The 12,267-nt window shown below is 49.7% G+C and overlaps 1 protein-coding gene across 10 annotated transcripts in view; it reads left to right on the top strand.

Annotated features, from left to right (window-relative positions):
* The window catches only part of BCL2L11 (BCL2 like 11), a 48,809-nt gene extending 36,849 nt beyond the window's left edge, over positions 1-11,960 (top strand). For 8 of the 10 annotated variants that reach the window (XM_060654587.3, XM_060654546.3, XM_060654570.3 and 5 more), the window contains one exon: positions 7,518-11,960. In XM_060654587.3, the coding sequence (XP_060510570.1) occupies positions 7,518-7,616 (99 nt within the window). In that variant the 3' untranslated portion in view covers positions 7,617-11,960. The remainder of the gene's footprint in view (positions 1-7,517) is intronic. The other 2 variants (XR_009616267.3, XR_009616268.3) reach the window with 1 other exon arrangement.
* Positions 11,961-12,267: the final 307 nt, after the last annotated feature.

A 12,267-nucleotide genomic window follows, 5' to 3' on the forward strand; every position in this document is an offset into this window, starting at 1 on the left:
TGAGCAACAGCATGGGAAGCTACGCCAGACCCTCTAGCTGGGCCAAGAAGTGAATGAAAACCCTTTCATTGTTCGGTCTGGAGAAACAGTGTATCCTTTGTTTACACTGCCTACTTCCTACTTCTGTCCCAGGCATGTACAGGCACGAGTTGGCTGAACTGCATGTAGACTGAAGAGTAGCACGGAACCAGACAGCATAGAGAGGGAAAGGTGGCTTGCAGACAGGTTTAGATGGAAGCAAAAGTTTAATTGAAGAGCCAGCCATTAGCGTTTTCATAGACTATATCCGAATCTGAAATCTTTCTGTGCTGTCCTTCCTGTGATGTGAATTCCCTGTGCTGTGTGATTCTTCATTTTATAAACGATATTCTGTAGATAACGTACAAGGGAGAGAACGAATTTGTGGCTTGTTTGGTTAATAGCATAAGCTGAACATCCACCCAGAGAAAATGTGTTCTCTGACAACATTCTTTTGAGGCCTTCGTTAATTGAATGTAGGCGTTTAATAAAATAAGCCATTTTCTATTACTGTCTGAGCAAACCATAGTGGGAAATTTGCATATCAAATATTAAATTTAAAACTACACCTATCTCATGAGATGGTGAGTTGCCCATGAGTTTACAGAAAGACCGTTTTCATGGCAAAAACCATTGTGAGTAGCTTCAGTAAATTGGTGCCCACCATTTATCTGTGGTACAGTTCTCAGGTTTCGTGTTTTTCTCGCAGTTGGAGGAAGTCGTTCGGTGTTGTGGTTTTAAGAGCCTTCCAACAACCCCCATCACAGAGATGCTGGAGCCTGTGCGATCCAAGAGTCACCCTTCCTATGGCTTCAGCCCTTCCTGTTTTTCCCTGAGACCTCTGAGACCTCAGCTGATCCCCGCAGTGACTGTGGATCACAGGTTTTCTGAACAAGGGTTTTCCGCGACTTGGGGATAAAGCGTGAGCTTACAGGGAAGCAGGACTCGTGGACAAGTGTGAGAATTTCGGGGTGAGGTCTGGAATCCTGACTCCATCCGTTAATGTCTGGGAGCCCCAGTTTCTGTCCGTCTTAGGGATGTGGTGAAGGTCGTGCGGAAACGTTCAGGGGATGAGGCTAGAAATCGCTCTCGTCCCTGGCCCATCGTTCTGGCGTCTCGTTGAACTAGAGCTGAAACAGTTCCCGGGTGGTCTTCAAAGTTTAGAGATGCTACCAGAGTTTCCACCTGTCTATGTTTCATTCAACCCGCTGCCTTGTGGAACAAGTTGTGTTCGGCCCTACTGATGCGTGCTGGGTCTGTCTGGGTGCACAAAAACAGGAGGTGAGACTGGGGCGCTGGGGTGTGTTTAAATGGCTGGGTGGGCATCGCCGGGTGCCGTGGCTCCCGTTCACCCTGCCCGCGAGTGCTGCATCTGCCGTGGCCGGTGGGTACACCTGGACGGCTGCCTCGCGGGAGGGGGGGCGCTGGGCCATTCACACAGAACCATTCAGAGGTGCAGGTGCCTGGAGGGGGACTTCAGAGAGGTCTAACGGGGGTTTTTTAATCCTCTTGAGGAAATGAAGAGGCGCAGGAGGCAGGGCTTGGCCGGCCTGCAGACGTCTCACCACCCCCCACTAGACTTCTCCCAGCCGAACCAGAGCAGAGAGGTTCAGGTGGTGGGTACAGTGCGTCTCATCATCCTTTTGAGGCCGGGGAATTTCGGAACTGTGTGTTCTTGCTCCGAGGCTGACATTTATTTCGTCTGCTGGAGCCTCACACGGGAGATGTAGAACCATCTCTGGCTTCTCTGTGATGGGCCACGGTGTGGTGCCACCCCTCCCGGGGACGATCGGGGGCGCTTCACATTAGCCAGGGTGGGGTCTGGGGTCCGAGGGCCGGCGAGTTAGAGACGTGCCCGGGAGAGGGGTGGCTTCTGCCCTGCCAGAAGCCAACCCAGTGCACAGCAGGCCTGACTGGAAGGCAACCGGAGAAGTGGTTGTTCCGCGGACCTCTTCTTTGAGATGATGCATCAAAAATGAAGGAGTTGGATTCATGCAAATGGGATTCGTCTGCGGCTCCACCGTCGCAGGTCAGCCGCGGCCCCGGTCGCTTGGCGAGCACTGCGGGAGAGCTGGCTCCTGGTCGCTGAGTGGGAACACCACATCCGGGGGAGGGCCTCCCGGCACCCTCGCCACAGCTGTGTTGACATCATAGCACGCGAGGCGCGCGCTATGCAAATGCACACGTTGCCTTGGTGACGGAGAGAAAATGAATCTGGCTTCTGGGCAGCACCGCAGCATCAGCCTGACCCCTGACAGCAGTGGGATGGCAAACCGAGCGCTCAAATCTGGGCCAGGGTGCAGAGAGCCCACATCTTCCTGGAGACGTCCACATTTGGGGGCCCTTTTCCTCTCTCCTCTCTGTCTCCCTCTCTCGTCATTTAAAATTCTCTCTAGGTTGATGGTGGTCTTCCATCAGGATCACTGACGCCGCTCTCTGTCCCCCTCCCACCCTGCCATCTTTGATTGTGGCGACACTCAGCACTGTCCCAGAAGGTGCCGCCGTAGTGCCTTGGGGAGCAGACACCATCCAGACAGTCACCTGACGTATCCTCACTTGCTTGATCTGGAGCACAGGTTCCCTGTTTCTCAGAGTCTCATGGCCAGAATTTGGTCTCTTCTAGCATGTTACCACTGAAAAGTGTATCTATTTTAAAAAAGAGAAGGGACGTCTAGGTGGCTCAGTCAGTTGAGCATCCAGCTCTGATTCCGGCTCAGGTCGTAATCTCGCGGTTCACAAGATCGAGTTCCACGTCAACCTCTGCGCTGAGCATGGAGCCTGCCTGGGATTCTCTCCCTCTCTCTCTGCCCCTCTGCAGCTTGCGTGCTCCCTCTCAAAGTGGATAAATCTTTTTAAAAAAAGAGAAAACAGTTTAGGGCCTCTTAGGTATTCAGTGTTGAAATTGTATGAGAAAGGGGTTTTTGAACAAGTTTAAAAATTGCTGTGTGTCTCAGAGTTTTATAGGTATTCCTTGCTTTTTGGGTTGTCTCTTAGAATTTGCTATTGATCTGCCTTTGATAAAATGGTAAAGATAGTGCCATGTCTCCCTTGTTACTTTGACTGCCAGAAAACTCTCAGCTAAACGATGGCTCTTCTGCAGTAGATCTCAGCCCTCCCTGGTTCCCAGGATAAGTCTCTCTTCCTCGATGTCATTTCTGACCTCTCTTAACTTTTGTTTTTATCTCATTTGTGTGTTTTTATGGTTAAGCTCCTTTGAGTAATGCTGAGTGAATACGTGTGTGTTGTACTTACTGAGTCATTTGGTGCAGCCACATGGGGTTTGGACCAGCCTTTGGTGCGCGGATTGGTGAGCTAGTGTGTTCTACACAGTGCTGAAGTCTGAGTTGACTTGTTGGGAGCACTTGATGGTTCTTGATTTTGATTCCACAAGCTTGGTCAATGTCATCGTATCTGTGACGTGGAGAAGTGAGCTGTTCCGGCTCACAGCATTGTCGTGAAGACTGTAGAGGTGTGTGGCACGCCATTTTATTTAATGGTGGCGTCAGGTGATTCGTCTGGACCCCAAGCTAGGGCGCACAGAGTCTGAAGACCTGGTATGTCTTGGGCTGCTTTTCAGAGGCAGGGCTCGCCCCTGCCTGCGGGAGTGTGGAGCCAAGTCCAGAGCTGTGCTCTGCAGGCATGCGGTCGGTGGTCCTCCTGGCCAGTTCTCCGGGCAGCCTGGGATGGGATCAGGGTCTCTTGTATCTGCATACCTGCCTCCCTGGATTGGGCAAGAGAGGATGTTTTACTGTGACTATTTTGCCCTTAAAGTGTAATTAAATCCCAGTACTTGGTTGATTGTGTCAAGTGTAAGTTGAACATGGTCCTTGTGCGGAAACGACCGTGGCGGCTGGTGCTCCGTCCGCTCGTGCTCTCTCCTCTTGGCTGCTGTAGACAGAGGGAGCCCCAGCCCCCCCCACCCCAGCCATGTGTTTCAGGCTGGAGTGGCCCCGAGTGCCCCAGCTCCCCGCCCTGTATGCCATCGGCCCTGGTAAGTCTCCCTCATCCCCACTTGAGGACTTTTCCCTGGCACAGCCCCGCCCCCAGCTGCCACCCAGGTGAGCCTGTGTTCTCTGGTGTGTACGTAAGAGAACCGTTCAGGGATGCTGAATGCTTGTGACACTGTCTCTAAGGACACTTTCCATATCTTCAAAGCAGAGAACTCGAGTCTACACCAGGGAACCTGGGCTCACCTCTGTGCCTTCCTGCCCTGGCTCTCCCAGGCCCCCACTTGCCTCTGGCAAGCGCTGCTTTCTCTGTCCTTTTATTAACCTCTGTATTGCCGTTGTCCTGCTATCCTGCTATTTATTTGTATGGCGATTCCCCACCAGAGTGTGAGCTTCTTGAAAAGAGATGCTGTTGCATTTTTTTCTTTCAACGGGAAGGACCCTCAGCATCTTGACTCCGTTTTGGCACAGGGCTCCCATTTTTGCCAGAACGTGTAGGTGTTTTTCCGCCTGCAGGGTGGGAACCTGCATCATGATTCCACAGGCAGGGCAGTGGTCGCTGTGGGTAGCACCCACGGGTAGCCCTTGGGATGGGCTGTGCGATGCTGTTCTGCACTCGTTGCCGATGACATAGGTATTGCCCATCAGGCCTATGGATGCAGATAACTGCTTTCAGAGTTGGGCCCCAGCACACCCCCTGCCCCCATGCAAAGAGGCATGGGGGTTGCGGGAGCCCCTCGCCCAGAGAGGAGCATGAACTGTCAGAATTGGTTCCTGGAGGGAGACACAAAGCTGAATGTTGAAGGAGTCATCTTCTGGGCACATGGGATAGCCATAAAAGTCAATTGCCCCAAATAATATAGTTCCTGATCTAGACCATGGAGCTAAAAAGACCCAACAGGATGGGGCCTACACTTTGAGCACTTGTGATTGTGTGTGTGTGTGTGTGTGTGTGTGTGTGTGTGTGAGCAAAAGAGATCGCTGTAATACATAAATTCTTTGTACTTAGTAGCATGTTTCATTTTTTAATGATGCCCTCTATCCAAATGCATCATATTAATGTACCTTCCTAAAGGACTTGAATGAGTTTGATTAAAACAGCGTTCCACAACCCTGACCTGAAAAGTGTTGTTTTTCTAAAGGGGGAAGGACCAAGAACGTCCGCTTAGCACATAGCACGAGAGTGTGTGTTCATTCGCTAAGGCTGCTGTAACAAAGTACCACAGACTGCGGGGGAGGGAGTACTTGAACAACAGAAATGTGTTTATCCACAGCCCCGGAGGCCAGAGGTCTGAGATCTCGTGCTGGCTGTGCCGCTGTCGTGTGCTTGGCGCTGATAGCTGGAGCCTGGCCGGGCGTCCTCACCCGCTGTGGCCCTCGCGCCGCCTGCCCCACACTGGCATCTTCGGGCACCTACGGTGTGCTCCCCCAAACCAGCTGATTCGTACGGCTGCAGGTGCTGGAAGGCGGGGAGTCTGTGGGAAGCGGGAGCTGCCCGTCATCCAGCTGCTCTGGAGGGACGGGCCGTGCCCACGGAGCTGTGCCAGCCACGCCAGCTGTCAAAGGTTTTCTGGGCTGGCGTGGCCCTTCTTTGGATTCGGTCGTAACGGCTTCCTCCGTTGAATGCTGTCCAAAAGCAGTTTCTCGCTGGCTTGAAAGCGTGTGCCGTGTTGTCTCGCGTGCTGCCTGAGGGGGCAGGCGTCCCGCTGCCCTTCCTGAGTGGTGGTAGCATCTTGTCGTCTGTCAGGGATTGGGGGTTCCTTTCTCCAGAATTTCCTGCGTTGCCCCCACCTCCGCCCCGCCTTCCCTGGAACACGCCCCATGCCCCCTACATTGAAGATGAAAGCGGGACTCTTAAACACTTGGAAAGACTTCTCACGAAGTGAGTCCTGTCTGCTGTCATGGCCACTGTCGTCCACCTGATGTCCTCAAAGGGTGGGTGGAAGATTTCTCCTCGCCGACGCTGCCAGTTCTTGAATGTAAAATTAGCTAAGTGTAAGCAGTTGGGATCTGTCACTAATGGGCCTTGCTGGTGTCACTTAGACCCCATTCTCTGGTCTCCCGGAGGCTGGTAATGACACCTGGCTGACATGAGATTTCCCACCTTGAAGGGATGGCTTAGCCCTGCATTTACGCCTTCTTAGTTTCAGTAAGTCGTGGTTTTATTTTGAATAAGCCTCTTTCAACCTATTAATATTAGTCTAAACTAAAATTAACCTTCCCCTAAATTATTCTCACACAGAAAAAGCAAAGTAATTTTGAAAGTTAAATCAAAACAAAGCAATCTCGTGTGTAAAACAGATAAAAATCACAGACTGTGGTTACAGAGCGCCTGTACAGGAATCGCTTACAGAAAGCTGATTTCCTCCAGTCTGGGTATGGAAGGAGAACGGGAAATGCCCTGGCCGTATCACAATCCCATTCTGTCAGACAGGCTTGGGGAGCTCGTGTAAACAGGGCAGGGGCTCCGCTCGCAGCTGGCGTCTGTGGGCCCCATTTGTGTGTGAGACGGGACACTCGTTCCCAGCCCGACTTGTGGCCGGCGGTTCCGCGGTGGTGCGTTGGAAGCTTCACCTGCGCACGTGAACACGGGGTTCGTGGAGAGCCCCGGATGGCAAAGAGCCGGGGTCCTGGGCACGGATGACTCATTAAGGAAACGACCAGGATGGATTGCAGGCCTGGATTGCGAAACGGGTTGTAGCTCCTGGTGTAAGAGGCAGGTGTGTTCCATTGCTGGCTGCGGCTGCTCTGAATTGACACCTTGCACTTTATCGGCAGAATGGATTAGAACGCCAAGGTGGGCACTCTTCGGAAGACCTGAGGACCTCTGAGACCGCTGAGACCTTTAATCCAGCAGTTTCCTTTTGAACAGTTTGTCAGCTTATAAACATAGGGTAGTCACTGGCAAGGAGGCTCTTTAAAATTTTTCAATTGCTTTTTCTTTGCTCCCCATATGGAGCGGGAGGATGGGGGTTGACTCTGCCCGTGTGTGCTCAAGTAAACTGCAGCTACCAGAAATTCACCCTTGGGGGAGTCGACGGATTTGAAGGTTAATAACCTGGGTAGTTAGAGACTTCCTTCACATCTCTCTTCTGTCCCCTCCACCCCTGCCTCTTTCAAAGGGACACCCAACTCCAGTTAAGTGGGGTGTGGGGGGGATGGCATGGCTTTTCTCCAGCACCTGCACAGAGGTTGATGCATTTCCAGATCAAGGCAGTTCTGGCCAACGATGACCTAGAAAGCATAGTGTTTTAGAGAAGCAAACAGAGTTTCAAGGATTCTCTTTGAGGCTCCAAGCATTCTGTGGGTTCCTGTGAAGCAGCAGATCATTCAGTCTACTGCTGTCTACGCAGTGAGGTCTCCCTCTGCAAGGGAGGTGGTAGGAGGGCCTCCCCTTTCGCAGTCTCGGGGAAGAACCCGTGTTCAGAAGATGGGGTGCCTCCCGAGCTGGGTAACAGTGGGATTGGTGGATCGCTTAAGTATAGGCATTCCCCCACCCAAAAAATAACATCAGGGCTGAGAAACTAAGAAGCTTTCCTATTGTCGTTTCAGGTCTTTTTGAATAATTACCAAGCAGCCGAAGCCCAGCCCCAAATGATTATCTTACGACTGTTACGTTACATCGTCCGCCTGATATGGCGATTGCAGTGACGACGGGTTCCTCGCGGAGCCACATGTGTGCAGACATTTCACGTGTTCACGCCAGCAGGCCCCAGCACCACAATTTCTGGGGGCCACTGCTGTGCTGCCAGCGGCTCTGTCCCCAACGGGGCGTGCGGGCAGGCCGGCCAACGCGTTCCCGAGGACACCGCGCCGCATGTGGACCGGACCTTTCTGTTCACCACACGGCAGAATTTCTAATGGAAGTTTGTTGTGAATGTAAATGAGGGAGGATTCTTTTTAAAAAAAAAAAAAAATATATATATATATATATATATGTACAAATCATGGTTCTTTGGAGCAGGATTTTATGCAAGAATGGTGTTTACACGCGGTGTGGGTTTTTTTTCCACCTTCTTTAATAAGAGCAGGTTTTTCAAAAAGGAAATGGAAACTTTTTAACCAACTCGTGAATGATTTTTGTACTAAAATTTTAAGAACCTGTTGCCTACTCTCAGAGGATTATGTAAACTCTGCAGTGGAAACTGAGCCAGCTAATTTATAAAGCTGCCTTAGTTTCTTTTTAGAGATTACTGTACAGAATTTTTAAACGGGAGAGGTATGATATGGCCCCCTCCCTTCCCTGCCATTGCCTCTTTGACATACTTTGTTGTTTTGTTTTTTGTTTTTTTTTTTTTTTTTTTTTTTACCATTATTATTAATACCAAAAAGTTCTTATGAAATGGAACTGATTAAAGGGGCAGAGGGTCTGTTACCAGCCTGTATTGATATGCCACTCCCATCTTGTAAATATTTACTTACCTCCTCAAATTCAATTGCACCTGTGGCAAAAAGTTTAAGACTCTTCTCCGTGTGTTTTTCCTTATCTCCCCCGGCGATGCTCTTCTGGTCTGCCTGGACGGCGATGCGCAGATTTGGTCCAGCGCGTGCTCATGATAAAAGGTAATGGGGTCAGGACATGAGTTAGGATCTGCCTGTATCACACACGCTGGGACGGGCTTGATGTTGGTCTTCTTTGGTTTCGATGGGCTCATCGTTTAGAAGTGTCCTGAGGGAGGACTGGCAGTAACAGCACAGACAGGCACCGTCGGCTTTTCTGGTTGCAGACTTTCCCATAGTCACAGGTGCACTGTCTGCGCGGCCACAGGTGGTGAGCACACCCCCTCACAGCTGAGTTCCTTGGACTGCAGGTGTCCGAGCCCCGGCCCTCGTGGGAGTTGGCACAGGCCTTGGGGCTTGAGGCGGCTGTTTCCTGGGCATCCGGGCTTTTCGTCCAACTCCCAAGTTCGTCTGGCCTTCGATGCCTGACGCTTGGTTCCCACCCCTCTGAATCCATTTTGATATGAAGGCTTAATCCCGCCTTCGGCAGTGCCATCAAAACTCCTCCATCGGAGCACAAATCTGAAGCGGCCTCTCAGCCTCCTGACAGCTGTCGGTTTGACTTGTTCCATTTCCCTCGGAACGGTTGGGTTTTGTGGGACCGCCCTGCGTGCGTCCACCTCTGTTGGGGCTGCTCTTTCTTTCTCCCCCTTTCTGGGACGGAGAGCCCGTGAGTTGGGCCATCATCTCAAAGGCAGTTAACTGGGGAGACCCAAGAAAAAGATCAGGAAGCAGGAAAAGAAGGGAGGTGGAGATCATTTCGTGAACCCTATAACTCTGACAGTCTTTGAAACCTCAGACCATTAAACAGCTTTTTAAGAGAAATACATCAAACCGAGTCAGCACCAACAACTCTTGTTTTGCTGTTGGCCCCTAAGAGGACCAGTGTTTTCACATTATTAAATTAAGTGGGGAAATTCATTCATTTGTATCTTCATAATTCTATATAAATATATATATATATATATGTATCTATAGCATATACATTTTTTTCTTTTAGGTAGAGAGATTTGCTTCCAAATATCCTTCCTTTTTTAGAATTTTCATTTCCCCCAAACTCTCCTTGGGGTCTTGAATAGTTTTTAAAGCTGTGTTGAGGGTCAGCTTGCGTTTTCGATGTGTCTCGAACTCCTTTGTAGGGTCGTAAAGCCCACACGGTTGTAAGGCAACGGTGGGCCTGCTGGACACACACACACCAAAGACGTATTCGGTTCTGGACGCCTCACCCCGACCCAGGACCTCCATACTCAGTGCCGGTCTCTCCAACTGGGGCACTTTACTCTGTTTCTGCAATACTGCGGCTCCCTGGGAGCGGGGCCCGAGGGCTGTGTGCTGGCCACATGTACAGGTTTACCTCTGGCTCGGTGGCCTCCTGGCCTCCAGGCCGGCCGCGGAAGCAGCTCGTGAGGAGATAGGAGATTCTATGAATTGTAGTATTAAGGAGCAGGATATCGCACCAGGACTCAAGAGAGATGACTGGACGTTTCTGTACTGTATGCGTCTGTTTATCAAGATGCCTCTGGAAGGTATGCCTACTGTGGTAGACCTTGTATTTTCTCTGTCTTTTACTTTTTGTAGAAAACATAACGTGGCTAGATCCCTTTTTGGAAACTGAATGCGGGTTTTGTGCCTTGACCACCTCTTCTCACGTGAGGTTTGTAGAAAGTGTCCTGTGACTTAGCACAGAAATGCAATAAACACATACAAAATACTCTCATGAGTAATGCTTCCAGTTAACTGTGCTCCTGCCTAGAAGGGAGTTTACGAAGAACTCTTTTGGGTGGTTGTGGAGAAACCAGGTAAAAATTCCGTCTGATGGAAGTGTATGCAGTAGAGAACAACTTTCTCCTGTTTTCCCCTTCTTAATAATGTATATATTTTGACTATTTATTAGATTAGGAGGTCACATTTTACTTACCAACTGAGCCAAATGTCTGTGTGCAATTGTGTTTCCTTTACCTTTCTTGTAAAATTTTGTACAGCATAAATGAGTAAAAATCACTGTTTTTACTAAACTTTTTCAGAATTGAGGATTGTAAATATTGTAGATTCTTTTTCTGTGTAATGTGTCCTACTGTTTCATAATGCTGTAACTTGTAGAAATATTGTATATTTATTTCCTGCTTATTTAATGTCTTAAGTTTTGAAAAGTGTTGACCTCCCTGCCCCCCCCCCCCACCCCCCTGCTGTACCATTAATCGCTTTTTGACTCTGACATGGTGACCGCTCAGCTCCCTGAGCCACACGGTCTTCCCAGGCTGGCCCTCCAGCTTTGGTTCCTGTAGTTTCTGGTCACATGCGTTTCAGTTCTTGGGGTTTGCTCTACTTTTGATGAAGTCTGTGCGTCGCCATCAATGAGGGACCATTTGGCAGGTTACCAAATTCTACAAGAAATATCCAGTGACTTTTTATTCCAAAAGAGCGAGCTTCTCATGGAAGCAAATTCTATTAACACCAGACCGTATCTTTTTTTTTTTTTTTTTTTTTTTTTTAATGTATCATTGGCAGTTGGGACAGATCTTTCCATTGAACGCTTACCCCTGACAATTCAGCGTTCAGAGAAATAGAAGCGTGCCCGCTCTGGAGGTACTGCCATGGAGTGAGTGGTTCAGGGGCAGGAGGAAGGGACAGGGGAGACAGGTGGCTCCTGCCTCGGGAGTGACTTCAGGACCACCTCATTGCCACTAATCCCTTTTTGGCAACTGGTGAGTAGTTGAATTACCCCCCACCCGCTGTGTCCTGTGCTTTGAGGTGTGGACTAAATGGTCTTCAGGAGCTAATTGTACAGACCCTACCCCCGTCCCCAGCCCTGAGCCGTTTGGTCCCTACATATGATCAGCCTGCTTCTTCAGGTGGTCGTCTTCTGCTTCTCTGTTGCCTTTGAGAGAGGTTGAGGGTCCCACTAGACTGGATGTTAAGATGTGAAAGCTTCTTGGAAGCTTTAGAGACTTCCTAGTGGATCCGTGTCAGTAGATGGTCCTGTCATCCCTGCTGATTTAGCCTGGTGCCTGTGTGTGCCCACTCTGCACACACGCGTGTGCAGGGGTGTGTCCACACGTGACGCTAAGCCAGCTGAGGTGACTCCTGTTCTCCAAACGGCATTGCATTTGAGAAGCGTTCCTCAAGCTCCCAGCTAGGTAACTTGACTACTTTCATCCGGAAACCTGACTTTAGAAACTCTCCTAAGTCGTATGTCCAGATTCTGTGACCACTAGTTACTGTATCAGAACTCATCAGGTACACATTTATAAATAGCACTGATCTGTCTGTATACTGACCCATCACTAACTTGTTTCCTAGGACCCAGCGTATGTAGCATTTGTATTGCAATTTCCCTGGCTTACTTGTGTTTTGCACTGATGAATTTCGACAGGGTAATTGCCACTTTACTTGTGCAATACTGCTGTAAATAACTGCAGATTTTTTTTTTTTTTTTAAGAAACTTAATCTTTTATGTTCTTAATGAAGTTTATACAAATAAAACTTTCAACTAGTTTTGGTGAGCTGTGTGATTTGTTTCACAGAACGGTGGAGAGACAGCTGGAGTTCTGTATCAGTATATGCACACCCACACCTCTGCCCTTTGTCAGTCACAGAATGTATTCCCTACGTGTAGGTTTTGTGAATTCTCGCTCGAAGACAATTCTGTGTAGCATACTTAAAAGCAAACCACTCTTAAGAGTTTTGAAGTGGCTGGCGGGACCTTCTGCATGGTTTTCTGCCCACGTAGTCAGATATGACTCAGCACCTGGGTTGGGGGGGGGGGGGTGGTACTAGGAGCCAGCTCTGTATTGATTAGTGA

The sequence above is a fragment of the Panthera onca genome, chromosome A3 (genome assembly GCF_046562875.1).
Source record: "Panthera onca isolate mPanOnc1 chromosome A3, mPanOnc1 haplotype 2, whole genome shotgun sequence".
Lineage (NCBI taxonomy): Eukaryota > Metazoa > Chordata > Mammalia > Carnivora > Felidae > Panthera > Panthera onca.